The sequence below is a fragment of the Protopterus annectens genome, chromosome 3.part0 (assembly GCF_019279795.1).
Source record: "Protopterus annectens isolate FY-2018-M chromosome 3.part0, PAN1.0, whole genome shotgun sequence".
Taxonomy (NCBI): Eukaryota; Metazoa; Chordata; order Ceratodontiformes; family Protopteridae; genus Protopterus; species Protopterus annectens.
In genome coordinates, this window is record NC_056731.1 from 55,910,150 (window position 1) to 55,932,607 (window position 22,458).

The 22,458-nt window shown below is 39.0% G+C and overlaps 1 protein-coding gene across 1 annotated transcript in view; it reads right to left on the reverse strand.

Moving 5' to 3' along the window:
- Positions 1-22,458, reverse strand: part of CTNNAL1 (catenin alpha like 1) — a 1,837,423-nt gene that overhangs the window by 287,383 nt on the left and 1,527,582 nt on the right. Inside the window, exons 13-14 of the mRNA XM_044064584.1 lie at positions 17,107-17,157; positions 16,851-17,005 (exon numbers count right to left, since the gene is read on the reverse strand). Coding sequence (XP_043920519.1) covers positions 16,851-17,005; positions 17,107-17,157 — 206 coding nt within the window. The remainder of the gene's footprint in view (positions 1-16,850; positions 17,006-17,106; positions 17,158-22,458) is intronic.

Genomic DNA, 22,458 nt, shown 5'->3' on the forward strand with positions numbered 1-22,458 from the left:
GATCGAAGGCCTTATTTCTTAGAATATGGTAGAAGTAGGTTTTGAAGTGCAGGGCACTTAGATTGGTGTATCACACTATTGGCAGTTATACGTTGGGTATAGGTTAAGCAGCTGGGCAATTCTAACCAGGTGAGCTGTTGTAGAGCACTGCAAGGGTGGGATTGGTACTGGGAGCTTGTTGCAAATTTTGCTATTTTGTTGTAGCATGCTTCTAGTTTAGCAAAGTTTGTTTTCTTTAGGTTGGTGAACATTAGAAGTGTAAAGCAAAGTAGAGAGTAAGTGGGTTCTGGCAACAAATTGTCTAGCAGAGTTGATGAGGAACGGTTTGATTCTAAATAGAGTTCCTAATTTTGTGTGTGTCTTTTTAATGATCTGAGATAGATGATTATCAAATTTCATGTTGTCAATTAGAATGCCAAGCTGTTTTGCTTGAGCTACAGGAATTATGGTATAGTTGGATGAATTGATAAGGAATGAGGATAGACTGTAATTATGCTATTTTTGGATGAATAGATAAGGAATGAAGATAGACTATCAATTGATTTGTTATGACCAAAGAGCATTAGTTTAGTTTTGTTAGGATTGAGAATCAGTTATGAGTTAGACAGAGAGGATTCGACAGCTGAAAAAGACGGGTGAGTTATTCCTTGGAGCTGTGGAAGGGAGGATACAGGGCAGATGAGTGTAGAGTCATCGGCATACTGTATGACAGAGGCAAGGCAGGTAGCAGTATGAAGTTTATTGGTAAAAATACTGAAGAGGACAGGACGCAAGACTGAGCCCTGGGCAATGCCCGTGGTGACAGGAAATAGGAAAGAGAAATCTTGGTGCTACTTATCAGCTTGTTGTCCATCAGATAGGTAGTTAAATTACCAAGTAAGAGAAGAGGGGCTGAGGTTTAGGGTTGACAGTTCAGTGAGGAGTTTCTGATGGGAGACGGTGTTGAATGCTTTAAAGAGGTCCAGGAAGACAGAAAATTTCTGTATTGGTTGATTGTGTTTGTGAGACTTGGAAGGGTGGTAGTGGTACTATGATTGGGCCAGAAACGTGTTGAGTATTTGTTAGGAGATTATTACATAGCAGGAATAGTATGTAAGGTTAGGCGTTCTGAATTAGCAGTATATAACATGTTGCAACAATGAAAATGGTTCTGTAAAGGCTATATGAAACTGAAAAAGGATTATATTTTGTATTCTTATTTTTCATTGCTGTATTTTTTCGTAGTGTTTTACTTTGGAAATATTTGAGCTTTGGTCTTTTAATTTTAAATCATTTTAATATTTGACACTGAGGATCTTATTCACCAATCCCATGAAATGCAATTAAACTAATAGTTTCATTGATTATAAAAAAAAAAAAATCAGGGGTAAGTGGGGTGACAGAAGGCAGAACTAAGTATAGCAAAAACTGAAAGTTTATAGAATGCATCAGTTATACATAATATTCACACAAGTAGCAAAGGATTCTCAACTTCACTTGAAAGGTAAAAGATGAGTTACAACTACATGTGTTGACTTTCTGTAGGTTCACTGCCTCGTACCAAACAATGTTTTCACCATCCTTATGTGCTGCAGATTAGATGTTTTTCCAAGAAAATCCCTTCTAGGCTATCAGTGTCTTGCAGTGCAGGACAGGATGCTACAGTAGCATGCTATGATGTCATCATTGTGGGAGGTGGACATGCTGGAACAGAGGCAGTGGCTGCTGCAGGTCAGATCAGAGCCAAGACTCTTTTTCCTTACTCACAAGACAGAAACTATAGGTCAGATGTCATGCAACCCATCTTTGGTGGGATCGGAAAGGGCCACTTGGGGCAAGAGGTAGATGCTTTGGATGGATTGTGTGCCCAAGTCTGCAATAAATATGGAGTTCATTGCAAGGTTCTGAATCAAAAGAAAGGACCATTAGTATGGGATTTGCGGGCATAGATTGACAGAAAGCTCTACAAAAAGTACAAGCAGGAAGTTTTCAACAGTACTCACTTAACGGTACAGGAAGCGGACGTGGAAGATCTGGTGATTGGTGAATCAGATCCTCAGCATCAGGGGTCATGTCGAGTTTGTGGTGTCATTCTGGCTCATTTTAATCTTTGTAGTTTAATTTATGATTTTAGTAAAACACCTCTAATTCTTTCTTCAATAAATGCAGTGACCTCTTTTATATCCAGCTAAACTACTGCCAGCGCAGTAAAATGGCACTTTTTTTCGTCACAGTACCTCAATAATGCAGCACTCTTTGTGAAGAGGAAGAGAATAAGAAATTAAGAACATGTACTTTGGGAATGTATGGAGTTGATTCACTTTAAATACTCCGTACCGAATGCAATGATACAAATGTTGCAGGAATAAACTGAACTATAGAGATGATGTCTTCAAGTGGAGTTGTTTGAGAGGCATTTGAATTTACTTGTTTTTGAGTTGGTGTTTAGGGTTAGAAGTGCAAAGACATAGCAAAGCCTTATTAAATTTAATGTTGTTGGCATCCCAAAAGCACTAATGAGAAAAAGGAAACCAGAAACTAAACTGACTTGGAAAGAAAGAAAGAAATAGAGATGAGATATTAAAATGAGGGAGAAAGTAAAGGGCAAAAAAATAAATGTCTTACTTGAGATAAACTCATACAAAATTGTGGTCAAGAAGATTTGTTGTATGAGAGTTGTTGGCACTGAAACATATGTAAGTGTGATGTAAAGACTAATACTGGCATTATGAGGAAAATGTACAATGCAACAAATGCATGAGAATGACTATGGAAAATGTTCTTAAAATTATCATTAATGTATGATCTCATGTTGCAAGTTATAACAACATGAATAAACTTCTTAAATACTGCCACACTCTTTTGTTGAGATGCAGTGTCAGTACTGGAAAAGTATTCTAAGCAACTGTTGTGGAAATAGAACCTACAGACTTCTGGTCTTTTAGCACCAGTCACAAGTGTTCTTCCTGCTAAACCACTGACACAGAGAAAAAATACAAAACTGGAAGGGCGATCAGCTGGATTATTGTGAAAGCACACCAGAAAACTCTACAGAGTTTGGCTAAGGATACAAGGGAAGTTTTACAGGGCCTATTAAATGGACTTGCCTGAACAAGAGAATTAGCCAGGAGAATGTAATCTATATGGTTGAATGAAGGCACTACCTGTAAATATGCCCTGTAGATCCTGAATATTTAAAGGGAGACTCCCCATAGGCAAGAGAGCTAACAATAGGAGGGATCCTTAAACCTGAGATGTTTGTGTTGACCTGTAGTGGCTGGACCAGCTGAATGGGCAAGAACATCCAGAATCAGTGGAAGGTCAGTTTCTGGTGGCATCTCATTGATGGTAGGCCTGAAACTTTAAGATCATGTACAAAGGTGTTTTTCTTACTGTTTCTTTTTGCAGTAATTATGGTCTGTTCATGAAAAGTGTTCTGATTTTAAAATATGCATTTTGTTCTACTTTAGTTTCTTCACTGCAACTATATTTATTACGTTTAATAAATGTCTGTTTGTATTTCCTACATGTTGAACAGCAGTCATGTACTTCCTGATTCTGAGTCATGTGGTCCTGCACTTTGATGATGCATTTGGGGGGCAAACAGCTTGCACTATAGCGTGCAGCAGAGTTCTACACATAAAGTGTCACAGAATGCAGCACAATCAGGCAGTCAGGCAATCATGCAATAAATCAATAACTAACTAAAGGTACTTATATTGGGTCTATATCAGAACACCGAAAGGTCATACTTTCGAATGTTCTTACATCGACCCCTATTCAGCGAACACTGAAAATAGCGAAACAACAGATAACCAAATTTTTTCCTAGGGAAAGAATTTGGCTGTCCGTTTCTGTCATTTCGCTATTTTCAGCACTGTGGTGGAAAGTTACGGGTTGGGTTCAGGTAAGTGTGCGATTGGGTGTGGGTTAGGTGAGTTAGGGTTAGGGCGCGAGGGAGGTATGTGTGCGATTATGTGGATGTGAGGGTTAGGGCGGGTTAGGTGAATTAGGGTTAGGGTGCGGGTGAAGTGAGTGTGCGATAGTGATGGACCTTAAGGTTAGGGTTTGGGTTAAGGTAAGTGGATAGCTAGTGGTGTTTGTACAGTTTAGTGTAGGGTTAGCTGTAAGATTTTGGGTGCATGTGTGTGGATTGCTGTTTGTTTGGTGTGCTTGTGTTGTGTGTATGTGTTCCCTAGGAAAAAATTTGCTGTTCTGAACGTTTGATGTTGTCAGCGTTCGCTGATTAGGGGTCGATGTAAGAACATTCGAAAATGTGAACTTTTGGTGTTCTGATATAGACCCCTTATATACATATAAAAGTAATAAAAGAGAAATGGAACAGAACAGGATTCCTAGAAAAGTGTATAATGCTTGATAGACATTGTAATATCAAAGATATAACACTAATAAATCGTTATCTAGCATGGGATGATCAATTTTAGGGATGAAAACTAGGGATATGTAAATCACCACAATGGCAACCTACAGTGAAGTGTGCTTATCTGTTATATATCAGCTGCATTACTGTTGGAATGAAAATTGACCACTGAAATGAATGAACTTCTCAAGAAGATGGAATCTCCATCTGAATACAGAATTAGGTACTGTGGGAAATACCTGGTTGTAAGCAAGACAGCCTGCAGTATTAACTTCCATATACAGGTGTAGCTGTACTGCAGGTTTCGGAGCTGTGAGGAAAGCCTGGGATGGAATCATGCACATGCATGGGTTTGTTGTAGTAGAAGTCATTCCCTATCCTGTGATGACAGCTCCCAATGTTCTGTTTACAAAAATAAATTGAATTCCCTCTGAACTAGTGGCTCCTGAATCACATCCCTCATCTTGGGCATGGAGAATGTAGTTAAGACTGACATGCTGCTCCACAGATACAACTCATGTCCTGGACATTTTCTTGTACATGTAGCTCCATTTGCACGTCACACATGGCTTCCTGACAGCAATACCATGTTTGACATACAGGTGGAGCTGCTGTGCCAGAGGACATTGAATGAATTCAGCTGCCGCTACTGAGTCCTTAGCTAAGTTTGGGCTACACTCAGAACAGATAACGAGAATCACTTGCATAAGCTACTTACTACCTGTTCATGTTGTAGAAACAATCTCTTCAATTCAATGCCTTCAGGCATTGGACTATACACTGCCACCCCCTTATGACATCACCAGACAGTGTCACCAGATGACAGACTCCAGAAATAATTGGAGAGAAGTCAGGATATCATCCATTTATGATACTTCCACTGATGAAACTAAAGTAAAAACTACACATGTTAGACTCAGAAAGACCACTTTACGTGATGACAGCATGACTGAAAAAAATATGGTAAAAGTGTCTTTGCACATGACCTTTAAGGTTCAGTAACAGGGCCATTTGCATGAGAATGTATCAGCATGATAAGACCAAAATTCAGGATTGTTTTAATCCCTACTGGCATCAGTCTGGTTGGTCTATGTTACTTCGGGATTCCTTACCCAACAAAGGAGAGAGACAGACAGACACTCCAACCGGCAGAAGGGCAGCAATGAATTCTTGCTCATTCTGGCCTACTTCATCATACCATTTAGTGTAATCAGCACTTCTTTCTGGTTACCCCTGTAGCTATCCTAACTTCTTTGCCTCACTGTGTTATTCCGTATAGTAAGGAAAAGAAGAGAGTATGAATAAGCTTTGGAGGTTCTCCTCTGCCTTCTGGAAGGATTCAGCTTCAATCTACACCAAACATTTTACAAGCAGGAAACTCTCTAAGCCATGTGCCTCAGACATCAGGTAGCTTTTTAAAATCATGTAGTATATAAAAACAGAGGTTTCATGCCCACAGTCCACATTCAGAAGACACAAGGAGTAGCCTATGCAGGGGCACTTTATATCTGGCCACAGTGACGGACGGCAAAACTAATACATCAGCAAACTGAAAAAAATATGTTTTGCCTACATCAAGAACTGGAAAAAGCTGTTAAACTTAGATGAAAACACACCAGAAAAGATCTACAGAGATGACTACAGGACCATTACCCATACACATGCAAACAATGTTATAACACTATTACAACACAATTTTCTAACAAAATATTTGCTTGGCCAGTCCTGGTACCTCTGAATGCTAGTTCAGAAATCTATGACCATTATTCTGGTAATGCTGCAAGTATCCTTTGCAGCTGCCTTTGACTTGTCTCCTAAGTGTCATGTAATACTGGCATACAAACTGTTTCATAATACTATTTTATAAGCAATTTTAATACTGAACTATATCAATGAACTTTATTATTAAGAAATAATTTCAAGTTAGTAACAAACATTGTAGAACCAAACTGAGAATCTTTTATAAAGACTTTCGACTTTTCCCGGTTAGGGGTCTTCACAGCGGTACTCCAGTCTGCTCATGATTGGCAGAGGATTTTTACGGTGCCGAGTTGCCAGCCCAACCTTCAACGAAGGAATGCCTATTCACGCTTGCACCTACCTGCACGTCTTTAATGTCACTCGACCATGGGGAGGACATGCAGACTCCACACAGAAGGTGCTCCAGCCAAGAATCGAATGGGAGAACCTCTTGCTGTAAGGCGACAACGCTAACCGCTGCACCACCGCAGCTTCTGAAAATTGAGAATCTTTTATAACATCTTATATTCCATCCTTACGGAACAGACTTCCAGTATTCATTAGAACTTCTACCTCACTTACTATATTTAACATTAACCTTGACAAGTTGGTGGGAAAACATATCATATGGCACTGGATTAATGGAATTGGAGAGTTTTTTTTTTGTGGTCTTTGGCCTAAGTACTGTACACATATTTATGAACAAAAAGCAGTGAGTGACCTACAACATTCTGCCACAATGTATAATTTATATAATTGGGGGAACTCAATATATACTAAACTTGAAAAATAAGTAAAAATTGTGTTTTTTTTTACCTCTTTATTCAGGAAAATTCAAAAATGTTCTAAATATACAAAATGCTTTCTGCATTGCTTTGTGGTTTTGTAATAAAGTTCATTTCATCTACCAAATTTCCAATGCCCACTTTTTCCTATTCAGACACAGGCATAAGGTAGTGAACAAGTCAAGGAGAAGAGGTCAGTCCATCTCAAGACACACTTACCCCCTAGGGCAATTTGCAGGGCTGAATATTTACCTACATATGTCTTTGAATATGGAAGATGACAAAATTACCCAGCAAAAAAACACATGGGACGATATGTTGAGTCAATACTCAAGGCAAACCAGATGGGTATCAAACTGGTAAACCACACACTGTAAAACCAGAACAGTAAAGGTTGCATCATTATGCTTCAATGTTATTCATATTTTTAAAAAGGAGGAATTATTTCAGTATTTTACCCATTTATAAAAGAAAAGGAAAAAACATTCATTTTGTAAATAATTTTACAATGAACACCTCTGATGATCACAGTACTGAAACTACATTGCTATTTTTAATTACAATTACTCATGTGCGCTCTTAAAGAGTAAGAAATATGTGTGAATAAGAGAAACATAATTCATTTTACAGTTATTGTCATATCCAATACATTTTTATAATACTGTTTCATTTTTATCACTTACATGTTTTTCTTCACAACTTTTAGTTGCAACAAAATGACAAAACGTGAGAGTAAAAGTTAATCCAGAATGTACTGGACTGGTTTATACAAGAAGTTCCAAACCACATCCTTAAATCCTCTGTCACAAAGATGACATCCCCATCATGGTATACAGAAAGACTTCATTAGTAAAAGCAGACTTCCATGCCATTATGTGAAGAAACATGTGCCATGTCCTTAGCATCTCATTACGATAGAAGGCCTATCTTCACTAAAAGAGTCTTGAGATGGAAAGCATGGGACATAAAAAATAGTAATCCTAAACTGAAAAACTAGCATGCCTGTACTTCCTCTTCAGGTTCTGTCAGGTTTCATTATTGTTCCTTACAAGTTATATTATCCATTAGTGGTATCCAACTCAGTATTCGTCAGCTTCCCAGTCTTCTGTGAAAGATATAAAGGTGACGGAAAGTACGCTAGTTCTACACAAATACATGGTGTAGATGTCAAGCAAATGACAGATAACTGTCAAAATATGGAAGTTAAAACCATGGTTCTTAATCAGCTGTGAAGGGAAAGAATCCTGCACCTTAGAACGGAAAGCCAGCTGCCCTATGAAACACCATGGAAATCAGCTCGGAGAAGGCAAAGCCATACTGTCTGCCAAATACAGAATGAGGTTTCCGTGACCATAAATGCTAATTCAGCAGTGTCAGAAGATTACTAAAGATCAGATCGTGTAGATTCTCACAGTCAGAAAATCAATGGCAACAACAAGCAATGATACCTTACCTGTATGCCTTATGATTAGGTATGCCAGCTCCACCTATGGGGAACATAAAACTTTCTCTCTATGGCAGGATGCAATACATGCTTGTTGTGAAAAGATAAGGACACACATCACTACCTGCAAAATAATTTTCCCTAGAATGAACAGACACTGCAGATTCTTGCCGAAGAGGCGGATTCCAAAAGGAGAAACAGAACATGCAAATGTCTAAATGGAAATTATTAAAGGAGAACTGCATCCAAAAACTGAAAAAAAAACATATCTTTTTGACCCAATGTTGACCTTTTCTGCATTGCTAATGCCTCTGTATCAAAGTAAATGGGTGCTATTATTTTCTAATTTTATACCCCCAAATGATCAGAAGGAGGCTGCCATGCTAGTATTATTTTGCTTTATAGTCAATGCCTTTGCCTTCCTGATGTCATATTACAGGGACAGACAACCCATACGTTTAACTACTGCTCTTCCCTTGATTTTCATTAATGGTCATCTCTGTTGCAGGATTTTAAGGAATGTTTGAATTACTCATAAACTTGTAAACCATCCCCTCAAAATCCCCTCACTCCAAACCCTTCTCCAACGCTACCACTCCTCTAGACCCTTACGCTTGCGCAACAGAAATCTGCTCTTTGTTAACAAAGCCAAAACCTCAGCAGGGGAAGCTCTATTTTCTTGTGCCACATCCAAACTTTGGAACAACCTCCCCACCTCCATCACTACTCTACCTTCCAGTCATCATTTCAAGACTGCACTTAAATTGCACCTAAATTTGCACCGGCTCTGTCTTTGCTCAAATGCAGACTAAACCACCACCCCCACCTCACTTCCTTCCTCCACTCTCACTCTCATCCTAACATTTATAAATTATCTAACTGCCATGAATTCTAATACCAGTCTGATAATGTTAGTTCACTCTACTCATGTTAGATAACTTAAAGGCTATTTTAACTATGCAGCCTTAGTTATTTTGTTTACAATTATTTTTATTAGACAATAGATAGTCCATCTTTTACTATTCTACCTTAGTTACTTTTTTGTTTAGAAATAGTCTATCTTAGTTACTTTTATTGTTTAGAAATATTGTCTATTACTGTAAATATACCAACTGTTATGCTTGCTGAATAACATTAACTCTACCTGTTCCAATGTCAATCACGTACAATCTGTGGAGCTTTTCTCCCCGGGCATCTGCAGAAAAAGGACCTGTGTCCAGTCGGAATCTCCAGGTAAACAAATGTAAATAAATAAATAATAATTACATGCTTGAAATGCAGCTAAGTTAATTGTTCTTTTCAAGGTAACAACTGCAGTTCAGTGTTGAAGTGATTTATAGGTGTTACTTGGGCTGAGATGGTTTGTGTTTCATTCACAGTTTTAAATATTACAGCTAGAATTAAAGTCTTTGATGTTAATCTTAGGTTCATAGGTTCATACTAGGCTATCTGCCCTGGGGCAATTATAAGCCTAGCCTGATTCTGTATGGCTTACGCCACCCCTTGATTTGAGTATACTGTGCCCATTTTAAGGTTTAGTTTACTGTGCCTCTGTCTAATAGTGACACGGGAGTAATCCCTGGGACAAACCTACGATCCCCCATCCACCTATCGAGATTCTTCTTGAAGAGATTCAGTGAGGTGCTCTGCCTCACATGAACTGGAGTTCTATTCCAGAGTGAAGGGAGCCTCTGGGTTATGAACCTGTCCCTCCAGCAAGTTCTATTTATTTCTGTGCTGAGGTTCAAGTCCCTCGAGCGTGTGGCTCTAAGGGATTTAGATTTACTGAGGTGGAGCATGTCCATTAATTCTGGATTTGACATAGCTTTGTATGTCAGGCATAGATCGCCTCGAAGTAGGCGGTATGCAACTGAGTAGAGCTGGAGTTTTTTTAACCGAGCAGCATATGGCATCTGTTTGAGACCCTTGATCCTCTTGGTGAAATACTTTTGGGGTCTTTCTAATTTCTGCAGGTGTCGGGTAAGGTACATCCCAAAAGGGCATTGTATTCTATGATGGGCCTGATGAGGGATGAATAAAGGGGCACGATTACCTCTCTTGATCTAGATGTGAAACCCTTCGTAATGAGGTGGGCTATGTAGAAGGTCTATCTAACCACTTTGGCAATGTGGTTTTCAAAGGAGAGATTGCTATCAACTTGGGTCCCCAGGTCCCTAATAACTTTCTCTGTACTTAATGGGTTTCCGCCTATGTGGTAATTTGTGGGCACATTGTTTTTGCCAAAGGGTATGACTACATTTTTTGGCATTTAGCTTTAAACCATGGCACTGGCACCAGTTTTCTGTCTCTGTGAGACCTTTTTGAAGGATGTTTGTGTCAGCTGGAGAGTTGATTATGGCGCCCAGTTTGCAGTTGTCTGCGAACTTAGTGAGCCATAGTCCTCCCACGTTTGCCTGTACCTTAAAAGTATATACCGAACAAGAGTGGTCCCAGGACAGAACCCTGTGGGATGCCACTTGTGACCGGTTTCGAGTCTGACATGGCTCTAGCAACTCTCACTCTGTGGGTTCTGTCTTTGAGCCAGTTTGCGACCCATCTTGTGACATAGGGGTTTATATTTAAGCTGGGTAGCTTATCTATGATGCCCGAGTGGGGTATTGTGTCAAATGCCTTTGCAATGCCCAGATAGGCTGTGTGGACTACCTTTCCTTCATCTATGGCTTTGGTGACTGTTTCGAAGAAGTCAACCAGGTTCAAAAGGCAGGATCTGCCCTTGACAAAGCCGAACTGGGTAGGATCTAGTGTCTGTAGGTCCCCAATGTCTTTGTTTATGAGCTCCATGATGATCCTCTCCATAGCCTTGCAGACTAAGTTAGTCAGGCTTATGGGGCGATAGTTTCCAGGGTCCGTAGAGGCTCCACCTTTGTGGAGTGGGACCACTGTTGCTGTACGCCATTCTGTGGGCACATATCCTGTAGTGAGGGTGAGATTGTATAGCTGTTTTATTTGAGGGATTAGTTCCTCTTGGAGTTCATGTAGGACGCAACCTGGGATGCCATCTGGTCCCATGGAAGCAGTGTTTTTTGCTTTGGAGAGGGCAGCCTTCACCTGAGCATCAGAGATGTTTGGGAGGCAGCCCTCTGCCGGGATAGATACTTGCTCTTTTGGGGGGTAGGGGGTGGAGAAGTTTGCAATGAACCTGTCTGCCAGGATATTGGCGATGTCTGTGGGTTCAGTGTATTTTTTGTCATTTAGAATCAACTCAGCACAAGTCTGGGAGTTGCATCCCAGGTTTCTAACATTACTGAAAAAAGCCTTATGATTGTCTTTGGTGTCCTGTGCAATTTTTCTCTTGAAGCTGGCCTTGGAGGATTTTATGAGGGATCGTAATTTTTTGCTAGTACTGATCAGAGATGCCTTCCCTATTAGGGATTTTGCTCTATCATGTAGTAGCTTCCTCTTTCTGTTGTACAGTTTATTTATGGCAGGGTTCCACCAGACTGGACGCCTGCCTTTGGATGATTGGGTCTTGGTTTTGTTTGGGATAGCATGATCCATGCATTCCTGGAGATGTCCGTAGAATGCATTTATATAGGATTCTACAGTTTGGGCCATAGTTTCCACTGGCCCTGGGGCCTTGAAGGATTCCACTTCGGTTTTGAGAAGTGAGAAGTTCACTTTGAGAAGTTTTTCACTGTGGTTTTCTGGGCTGGGGTGGGGTTGGGATGTGGACATCCAGTGAAATTAATTTATGGTCTGATCTTACCAATGAGGGATATACTTCTGGTGTGGAGCATAGAGTCCCCATGTTGGTAATGATCAGGTCTAGTATGTTGTCCCCTCTTGTGGGAGTGGTGACTAGTTGTTCCATAGCATTTGAGTTTAGAATTTCCAGGAACCTTTGGGCTAAGGTGCTGGAGCTTGAGTAGTGCTCCCAGTCAATGTTTGGGTAGTTGAAGTCGCCCAATATAATGGTGTTCGGAGAGATCTTCATGTTCTCCAATGTTTTCAGGAAAGCCGAGTGGGATTCCTGACTTTGAAAGGGTGGTCTGTAGGATGCTATAAACTGAAAAGCAGTCTTGCCCACTGTTAGTTGCACATGGATGGTCTCCGATACTTTGTGCAATGCCACTAACCTGGAGGTGTGGATATCCTTGATAAATATGGAAACTCCCCTCCTTTTGTGGTTCGGTCCGGGTTTTGGGGCCGAAAAGCATGATATGAGGTATAGCCTGGTAGTGCTGGGGTGCTTTCTGGAGCCTTGAACCAGATTTCTGTCACTGCACAGATATCGATGTTCTCCATACTGAGGAGAGCTTTGAGTGCGTGCATCTTGAGGTTAAGACTTCTGGCATTTAGCAGCATTACCCTTAGTTTCTTGTTCCTTGTGCTGTCTATGGGGGTGGGTTTGACTTTTGTGCCTTGTCTAAAAAAGGCACTATGGGGGTGGCAAGAGCCTTTGCCAATATCCGAAAGCCCAGTGGTGACAGGTGCAAGCCATCCCTAGCGAAGCAACGTGGCTTGTCGAGCATGTCATCCCAGGCTGACAGACACTGGATCCCCTCTGAATGACACCAAAATTTTAGCCAATTGTTAAAATCGATCATTTTGTCATTGTACTGCGGCATCATTCTAGGTGAGGGTAAGATGCTGCTCAAGGTCAGGGTCATACCAGCCTTGGCTACATGATCAGAGAGCTCCTCTATGTCTCTTTTCATGTAGTCCAGGGAGGTACGTCTCAGGTCATTCACACCAGCATGTACAATGACTGAGTCATATTTGTATTTGCTTTGGAGTGACCTGAGTGCTTGCGTTATGTGGCGGATCCTAGCACCCGACAGGCAGCTCACCGTGACCTTCTCTTTATTCAGCCTGGTGAGCGGGACGTCAGTGTGTCTGACAATAGAGTCACCTATTACAAGAGTATCAGGTGTGTTATTCAGTCTTAAGGGCTGTGGCTGCTTGCCACACTGACTTTGTGGGTTATGTGTTGTGCGTGTTTTGTTTTGAGGTAGCGTTTGCTTGGATGTCTGCTTTGGAGGTCTCTGTTGCTTAGGTAGATTTTTATTTAGAGCCTCCGAGTATGTTTTTGTGTATTTATGTGTTTGGTTCGCTGATGTGGTGGGACTATGTGATACTGGAATTGTATTGTGTGAGGTTACCTTCTCCTCCTGACTGGTTACACCAGTTTTGAGATGAGAGAGCTCAGCCTCCAGTTTGGCTAAATAGTTGCATCTCTCACATATATTTGAACCTGTTTGGAGGAGGAGAGGGTTGTCCATGTACATGAGACAGTTGTAACATTGCCTCAAAATTCCCAGATTCACCAGCTGGACTGGAGAGGAAACCATTGACTGACCTTTGGACATGTTAGAGTAATATAGGGAAACTGAATTTAAGACGGACCAATAGAGGACAGGGTAATCGTAGAGAGTATAAGAGTAAGTAGTGCTCATGGTTTAATAGTGCAAACTTGTAGAATTACTTAATTGGACCGGTGAAGGGCCTTAGAATGAGAATATGATGTTTAAATTGAGAGATAGAGCAGTTCTAAGGGGAAAAAGTGAACAAGAAACATGCACTTTAACAGAAACTACAGAGTAGAAAAAAATGCAAAATGAAATAGTGACAGAAAGTAAGAAGAGTTAGATGAACATATTTGCTTGCTTTCTTTGTGGCACTGCGTTTTATTATAGGGAAAAGACATTTGCATCTGAAAACTAATTTTGGAAGCCCTGCCTCTGTTCAGACTCCAGGCTACACTATTTATCTGAGGTGTGTGTAACTGATGAGGCACATTTAAATGTCATTGTTTAAGAGGCATAGTTTTATTAATGGCTCTGTAGTTTCGATAAATGACCTAACCTAATTAGTCTGTCATGCTCATTAGCTGTTGTGATATAACAGATGAGACAAATGCGGGAAAGAAAGGCAAACATAATTACTAAATGATGTTTTTTTCTGTATGTGAAGTGTTTAGTGCGTGGATTACAAGGAAGGAAATACACTTTTGTAAAGAAAAACTTGACTTTTGGGTGGAGTTCTTTAAATCAAAAGAAGTAAGGATTTTTTGTAGTTTATTAAGCATGTAGAAAATTTGGAGTCCTGAATTTTATATATAACCCAATTATTCTTTGTCTTCTAGTTTAGTCTTCATAAAGGATGGGATTGTTCCTGTATCTGATCCATTTTCTTAACTGAATTATGACCTAAGGCTTCCTAGCCATGACTTTTATTCCCAAAGCCTGGTTGTTTCGACAGTGTTTGTGGTTGGTAATTAAAATATTAGTCTGTGTGTTAAAAAAAATCTTGGCAGCTACTTACCTTTTCTACAAGTTTTAAGTATATGAGCATTTTTGTCTGTGACACCCATCCGTCCAGAGCTCCGTTTTTTCCATTTTTGCACGTGGGTTGGGGTATCACTTCAACAGTGACAGTTCCCTTCAAAGAACAAATCACAGGTTACTGCATTATATTTTTGCAGTAGGCTTGTTGAAAGTAGTAGCTGGTGTATGTTTGATCAGTAAAAGCAGTGTCTTTTGGCTGTTCCCGGTTAGGGGTCATCACAGCAGATTACCGGTCTGCAGATTGATTGGCAGTGGTGTTTGTACGGTGTCGAGTTGCCAGCCCGGTGCCCAACCTTCACAGAAGGCACACACATACACACACACACCTACCTGCATGTCTTTAAATCTCACTCAACTGCAGAGAGGACATGCAGAATCTGCACAGAAGGAGCTCCAGTTGAGAAATGAACCAAAGAACCTCTTGCTGTGAGGTGACAATGCTAACCGCCGCACCACCACTGTGTATGTTCGATCAGTATTATATTTTTAATAATCAAACAGTTACTCCTATGTGTGCACTCATTTTACTGAACATTTTTAACAGCCAGTAATTTTATAAATGTACTTTCTTTTGAGACATTAATTAGAGGCTGTACGACATTTAGATGTGATGCAATGATGTGCAGATATTTCCTTTCAAGCTATTTTGTTAGTATGTGAAAAGAAGCTCAAAGAAAGCACTGGCAAAGGATTACTTTCTTAATTCCTCATATCTCAATTCAGATGAATAGTGGTGATAGCCTGTCTGTGTAGTATGCTTATGGTCTAACTGCTCTGTGATTGCATGGGATATGGAGGAATCATGAAGTACTTCCAAGGCAGGCTTATCCATGAATGTCTGTCACTTCTGTAGGCCAACATGTAGATAAGGGCTACATACTGAGATGCTTCAACACGGTGACTATAAAGTGTTATCAGATGATAAGTTCAGCAATAAGAAAAAGCCCTTCTGCTAAACAAGCCACTTTATTTACAAAGTGGGAACTGAAAGAAAATGAAACACCTGGAAGATGGAAGACAGGCAGCATAATCAGATGAGAGAATGGCACTATGGTTTCATGGGGCTGTTCTGTTTGTAGAAGGAACCTGTGAAATGACTTCTGTATCATATTCAGCAAGCAGAGAACATTGGGGATCAATTTTGTGATGCCTTACATCTTTAACACATGGGAAAATAACTTTAATGGAGAAGAAATTCATGCAGGAGTACATGGCCTCTTGCTTTCCAGATGGCACTTAACCCTGAAGGTGGCTGAGAAGCAATTCACACCTGTGATTGCCAAACCAGCTAAAGTCCTTAAGTTAATGAGCACAATGTAACTACTACCACTAAACTAACAGGAGTCATTTTGCAAGGGATAACTTCTTTTATATTGTGCATTCTCATAATCCTCACATCTCTCCATTACTCTTTTATTTAGCTACTCCTTCCACTTCAAAGCAGCAGCCACAGATATTTTCGCAGGGTTTTCAGACTTCTATTCGTGCATTAGAATAGCAGTTAATTATCTTTTACATACAAAACAATCAGATGCACATATCTGGATAAAACGTGCTATTAAATAATTGAGTAAGAGTGTCATGTAAACTGACACAGAGGTTACCATCAGTTTATCAAATATCATTATGTCTTCAAAATTCCCATCAGTTCACCGAATATCATTATGTGTTAAAATGTACTTTTAAAAAATATTAGGACTCTCGGCATCGATTCTTAATTTTGAATAATAACTAGAATTAAGAATTTACATGAAAACAAGGCATTACCAGTAGGTAGTTAACTGCTAGTTTTCATGGGTCTATGGTTAATCATCAAATGACTGTTCACTGAATACTAATTGCCAAAACCTTTATTAATCGAATGGTCATATCATGGTAATGATGTTCATCAAACGATGATATTTGGCCACCATAAAGGAAGCATTACCAAATACATACTTAGTGGTAATGTACCTATAAGGAAACCTGCCCTCCCTCCCCCCTAGTGCAACCTTGGGGTTGGTATATATAATTAGCAGGGGATGTGGGGCCCACAACCCCCCACATAATGAGTGTCCGGTGTTATATTAATGTTTCTCTTGTGGACAATTAGTATTCAGCAAACAACCGTTCAATAATGATTAACCATAGACCCGTTTTTCATACATGCATACTGCAGTAGCAAATATTCACAGTTTCTCAGGATGATAACAATGTTCTAAATAATTACCCACCTAGTAAACAGATACATCGAATATGCCATGCTGGACATACTCTGTCCTTGTCGTACTATTTCATTCTCCTGGTCTTCCCATTTTTCAGTTTCTGAATCTGCATCAGACGTGAGAAGGCGGAGTTCCAGGCCTAATTTAGCAACTTTTGCTTGTTCCTTAAATAACAAAAATATTTTAAAGCCTTATTATGCTATTTAACACTGTTTCCAAGTATAACATTCCATAAAGCACTCAAACATGGAATGGAAAACCTCACCTCAGAATCTAGTTGTACGGGTTTTACTGTTTTCAGATTTACACTGTGTTTCTGTAAGGCAAGAAAAAAGGCAGAATTAACTACATTAGCCTAGATAAAAGACAGATGTTTTTGTTTGATCAAGCTTTGTTTAATCATCTTCTATATTTTTTTGCTTTGTAAGTAAAGACATTCTATTATCTGATCTCTCACCATAAATTAGCTGCTAGCTGTTGCACTGCTCAACTTCTACAATCAATGCAAAACAAAAACTGTCCACGTTATTTCCGCAGAAGATGGTCAGTGACGTAGTTTAAGAAAAGCAAGTCCTGCATACGAAGTACATGAAGAAAACTACCATGATACATCAATGTTACTTTCAGCTACTGGGTTATTAGACTGCTCTGGTTTAAGTACTTTTGACATCCACTTTACTTCTATGGGATGGAAGCATTATCCACAGACTTTGCTGCCAAACTCAACTAATGTATTGGTAGTTTAAAACATCAGCACTTTAAACATTCAACAGCAAAACTAAATAAAATCCCAATTGTATAAACGTTTTACTGTTCAGTAGAAACAGTCAATATTCAAGCAGTGTCACCCGTTCATCTAAACTTTTTAAACACATATGTTTTAAATAGTAATCTTGAGTTCTTTAGACTTCAGAACATGAAGGCCAGTATTTGTAGAAACTGGTGCAGCTGCATAACTCATCCTCAGCTGATTTACTATGTTGCTGTGCCTTTAAGGGATTCACAGTCACAGATATTCCTACAAGGCAACATCTCACTACCTGAAAAATTTACTTAACTATGAATACTATATATTTGTGTAATAAAGTACCCTACCCACTCAGAAGTCCACATACTGGCAGTGACACCCCCAAAGACAAACATGTATATGCCCACACACACACACACACACACACACACACACACACACACACACACACACACACACACACACACACACACACACACACAATCTCAGTACTGAAACAGAGTGACATCCAGATGTGTGAAAACATAGATTCCAAATTGTACATACTGTAATTTACCTAAATTGACAATCTGAGCTCTCCCTGTGCAGAGTGCTATCACTGAAATGCATAACTGTGCAAGGCAAGATTGACATACACACTTGCAATGGCTTTGAACCATGCGGGGGGGGGGTGACCCTCTGTGTTAAACAGGACATCACTGCCTGTGTCCTCAGCTCCTGGCCTGGATTATCTTTAAAAGGTGAGATGTCATGTCATTTATTAAATATGACTTCTCACTTTACCCTATGAACATTGTAATAGGATATAGGTCATATGCCTTGCAGTCTAAGGCTAAGTACCTCGAATTTAAATTGGCAGTGAACTTTGCCTTCACTTTTTTTTTTTTGGTTTTGCTGCTGCTCCCTGCCTCCTTTCCATACTATAACAAAAACAAACAAAAAAAGCAATCCTCATTTCCCATTTAATAAGTTACCACTGATGCAAGAGGAATTAAAAAAAAACAAAAAACTTTAAATGTGCTCATTGATTCCCCCACCCCCAGTATTAAGACACTTTGAGCCAGCAAACAGTAATGTTTCTTGACCTCTGTGAGTATAAATTATTCAGTATCACAACCTCAGGGTACACAGCAGAGTTACGCTTCTCAACTTTGTTGTTTAGGAATTCTGAAGCAAGTCAAAAAGTAAAGGTGAAAAAAATCAGAGACAGTTTAATATTACACTCCAATTCACTTAAAAATTCAAAACCACAGGTTTTGCATCAACATGCATTTTTTTGAATAAGTGGTATGAAACTCTAATGACTGGCATTACAGGCTGACTTTAATCTTCAGTAATTTACCAGAAAGTCAAACATTTTATAAGGGACATGGCAAAAATATGAAGTAAAATTGTGTACACTTGAGAGCTGAATTGGTTCAAGCAACTTGACTATGCTGCCAGATGCCTTCAAGATTATCAAACTAAAAATGAGAAAAATGCAGAAACTGATGGGGTGGCATTTTGGTTGCTGTAGTTTGAATGCTCAGAAGTGGTAGTATCTGGTGTAACTGTGGGTTTGAATCATTCTCATAAATGGATAACTAGCCTCCACACTTACCCTGTTATCCCCAGTCCTTGAGACCTCTGTCAATGTAACTGGTAACACATGACATTTGAAGTGCAGGTACATATAATAGTTTATATATGCAACTGCATGCATGTGTATTTTATTTCTTCTGTGCTGAGGAACTTAAAATAATCCTCAATCCACACAGAACTCATCTGAACCAATAGTCTGCATTCTGATTTTGGAGCCAAGTAGTAAAGATTAAACATATATTACTAGACTGTTTGGCAGTTGCTTGTTTCTGAAAATTTCTTAACATTTTGCTAGATTTTTGCTTCATACATTTAATCTAGCCCTCTTCATTTTTTGGGTAAATGGACGCAGTCACAAAATAATGACAGACATTTGCATTTCAGACTTCATTGTTATTATGAAGGTGTATAATAATAATGAAAAACATGTTTACGTCTACAAATTTCTAAGAAATATATTTAAAATGTACCTAAATTTGAACCTTTGCCCATGTTCCTTGCTCTAAGAGATTGAGATATATAATAGGCAGTGATGATATGCAGGCAGTGCTCACAGCAAGATGTGTTTTTTTTAACTGTAATTTATTTTTAAAACGGTTAACATGGGGAAGAGTACCCTGTAGCAGCTTTAAATGTGTTATTTTTTTGGGCGGGCAATTGGCAGAACAACAGGGTGATATGGTAAAATAATTATTGCTATTGCTTGGTGAAAACACTGGTGGGTGGGGACAAAACATAATGTCAAAAGCTCCAGGATGAATTACATTGCCGTGATTGTTTTTATTTTTTATTTCTCTTTTCCTGACATTTAGCCAGATAGATCTGTGGGCAGTGGTAATGGTGCACATTGCCTACATCATGATGCAATCATATTTATTGTTTAGTTTTTAATATTGTAGTCAAAATAGGGAGGGGTGTCAAAGGAGCAAGTGGAATATTTGTATGGCTGTTTTTCAACTTTTGGCAGTCACATAAGTGATAAAAGCCTCATTTGAGGAGCATTCTGTGGATGAAAACAAAGGACAATTATATTATTCACAAACAATCATTGATACAGTTAGCTTGGGGGTATACATATGCATGCAAAAGGAAGATATACATTATAGTCATCACTGCTTCCTTCAGCTTCCTTACAATCTAAAATCAGAGATGCACACAGAAGGAGGATGCTTTTTTGGTGTAGGAGGTGAAAAGATGGGCTGCAAATTGAAAGTATTGGGTTCTTACATGATTATTGTTGAATAAAATGTAATTGTGTAAAGAAAGGCAGTAGCTTCATTCATACTTTCATAAGATATTTCATTAGCATTCTTCTTAATGAAACTCCAAAACAACATTGTATACAGCTCATATCACATATGCAGTTATTTTTGTCTTAATCATATCTATGAATCCCATACTAAAGTCAGGCCAGTGCGCCAGGAAGTACATTTACATAGATTTGGCCTGTGGTCTTTTCCATTTTTATGCAGCACTACTTCACTGCCTAGATGTGCACAGTGGTGTTTATAGGCAGTGTAGTGGGTCTATGAATTATGACAGTCTTATAAAACATTTATATGAAAATGGGCCCATTAAGACACTTACTGGCTTTCTGCTATCTCTTGTTGGTTACACTGTTTGCTTCTGTTCCTGAGATTTTGCCTGCCTTTTTAGTGCAGCCATGATATCCCCTTATTTACTACTCAGTTTAGAATATGCAGAGTAAGTCCTGTTAGATCACATCCATTAATCTGATATCTCATCCTTTAATCTAATAACATCATAGCATGTGGATTCACTGTTAGATTTCCATCCACTAATGACAGCTTTTTAAACTGCTATGACAAATCAGTCAGCAATGCCTATTATCTTTCAGGAATCTGTTACCCATTCGTAATTTAGCCAAAAAGATACTGTTCTTGTGACTGTTCAAGTATGTTTTGCAGTATCAGTTTCAAAGTTCCTGGCCTAGAACATTCCTGGAAAATATATTCTCAGTTCCCAGTTTCCTCATCTGAGCATCTCCAATAACTGTCATTAGTTTGTGGAGACATTTTATTTAGTCTGGTGTGTAAAATACCAGCCAAGGCATTTCCATGCATAAATTCTGAACTTCATGGATTTGTTCGGAAATCTTTGGGCCATACAAATCTGTTCCCACCTTTCCCCATATAAATTTAATTTTAACTTCTTTAAGACTTCCTTCAGTGTTTCATATAATACCCATTTCTGCTTTTTAATATTTACATGTTGGCTAAATTTGTTCTGGGTTCAAATAAAAATTGTGCCAGGGTTGCTGTTTGAGATATTCTTTTTATTATTTTTATTAACTCTGCCTGTAGGCCCCAAAGCCTTATGTTATCATTGGCTCAGACATCATGCTTTATCCTTGCCTCTTTAGGAATGACTCTTTCATACCCAGTTCAATTGTTCCTAAAACTCTTTTTTCTTTATTTTATTCTAAATTACTGCAATATTATTATTATTCCGTCTATTACCTGATAATGTCCTGAAAAGTATTCTGCTGCCACTCCTGTACTGCTTTCTGATTTTTTGTCTGTTCCTTCTAGGTAAGTTTTGTTGTTGTCCTTGCCCCATAATAAAACATATTTATGGCACACCAGTGTGGTACTCCTACTTCCCTCAAGTCCATTTATTTCCTGCAGGCCCCACAATCTTTTGAATTAAATACAGTAATATTAGCTGTGGATCTACTGTTGTCTTGCAACTCTGAGACACTCTCCCAACCCCATTGCAAAGATAGCCCTGCTTTATCCCAAGCAATCCTTGTATGTTTGCTCTCTCTCAGAAAAAAATCCTGCATTTTCTTCCTTATCACCACAAAATATTTTTCACCTGGTGAAGCTGATAAAAATTTGTCTCTATACGGAAAATTTAGCAGATCCATTTCTTTTCAAGAATCCTTCACAGACTGGAGTTCAGAGCTGGCTACACATACTGCTAGACATGTTTATGTGCACCATGTGATAAGTCTGTATCAGACTGTAGCCAGGAAAATAATTATAAGCCAGTGACTTTGATTTAGTCTAATTTATTTTGTAAACTTTAATTGGAATACAATCATTTGCTGGGAGACTTACCAACCTATTGTTTATTCAGCTGAATTAACTGTTCTCCAGTGACAGGAAAAATCAATTGCTCGCCAACTTTCTGGTAACAACAAATCCTCTCTATATATGCTTCCCTGTAGAAATCTTAAAATATCCCTAGAATTCTTATAGGGTATTGTGTTATATCCCTTGCATGAAAATCCCACATTTTCTCAACCCCCCCATCTCTAAATGT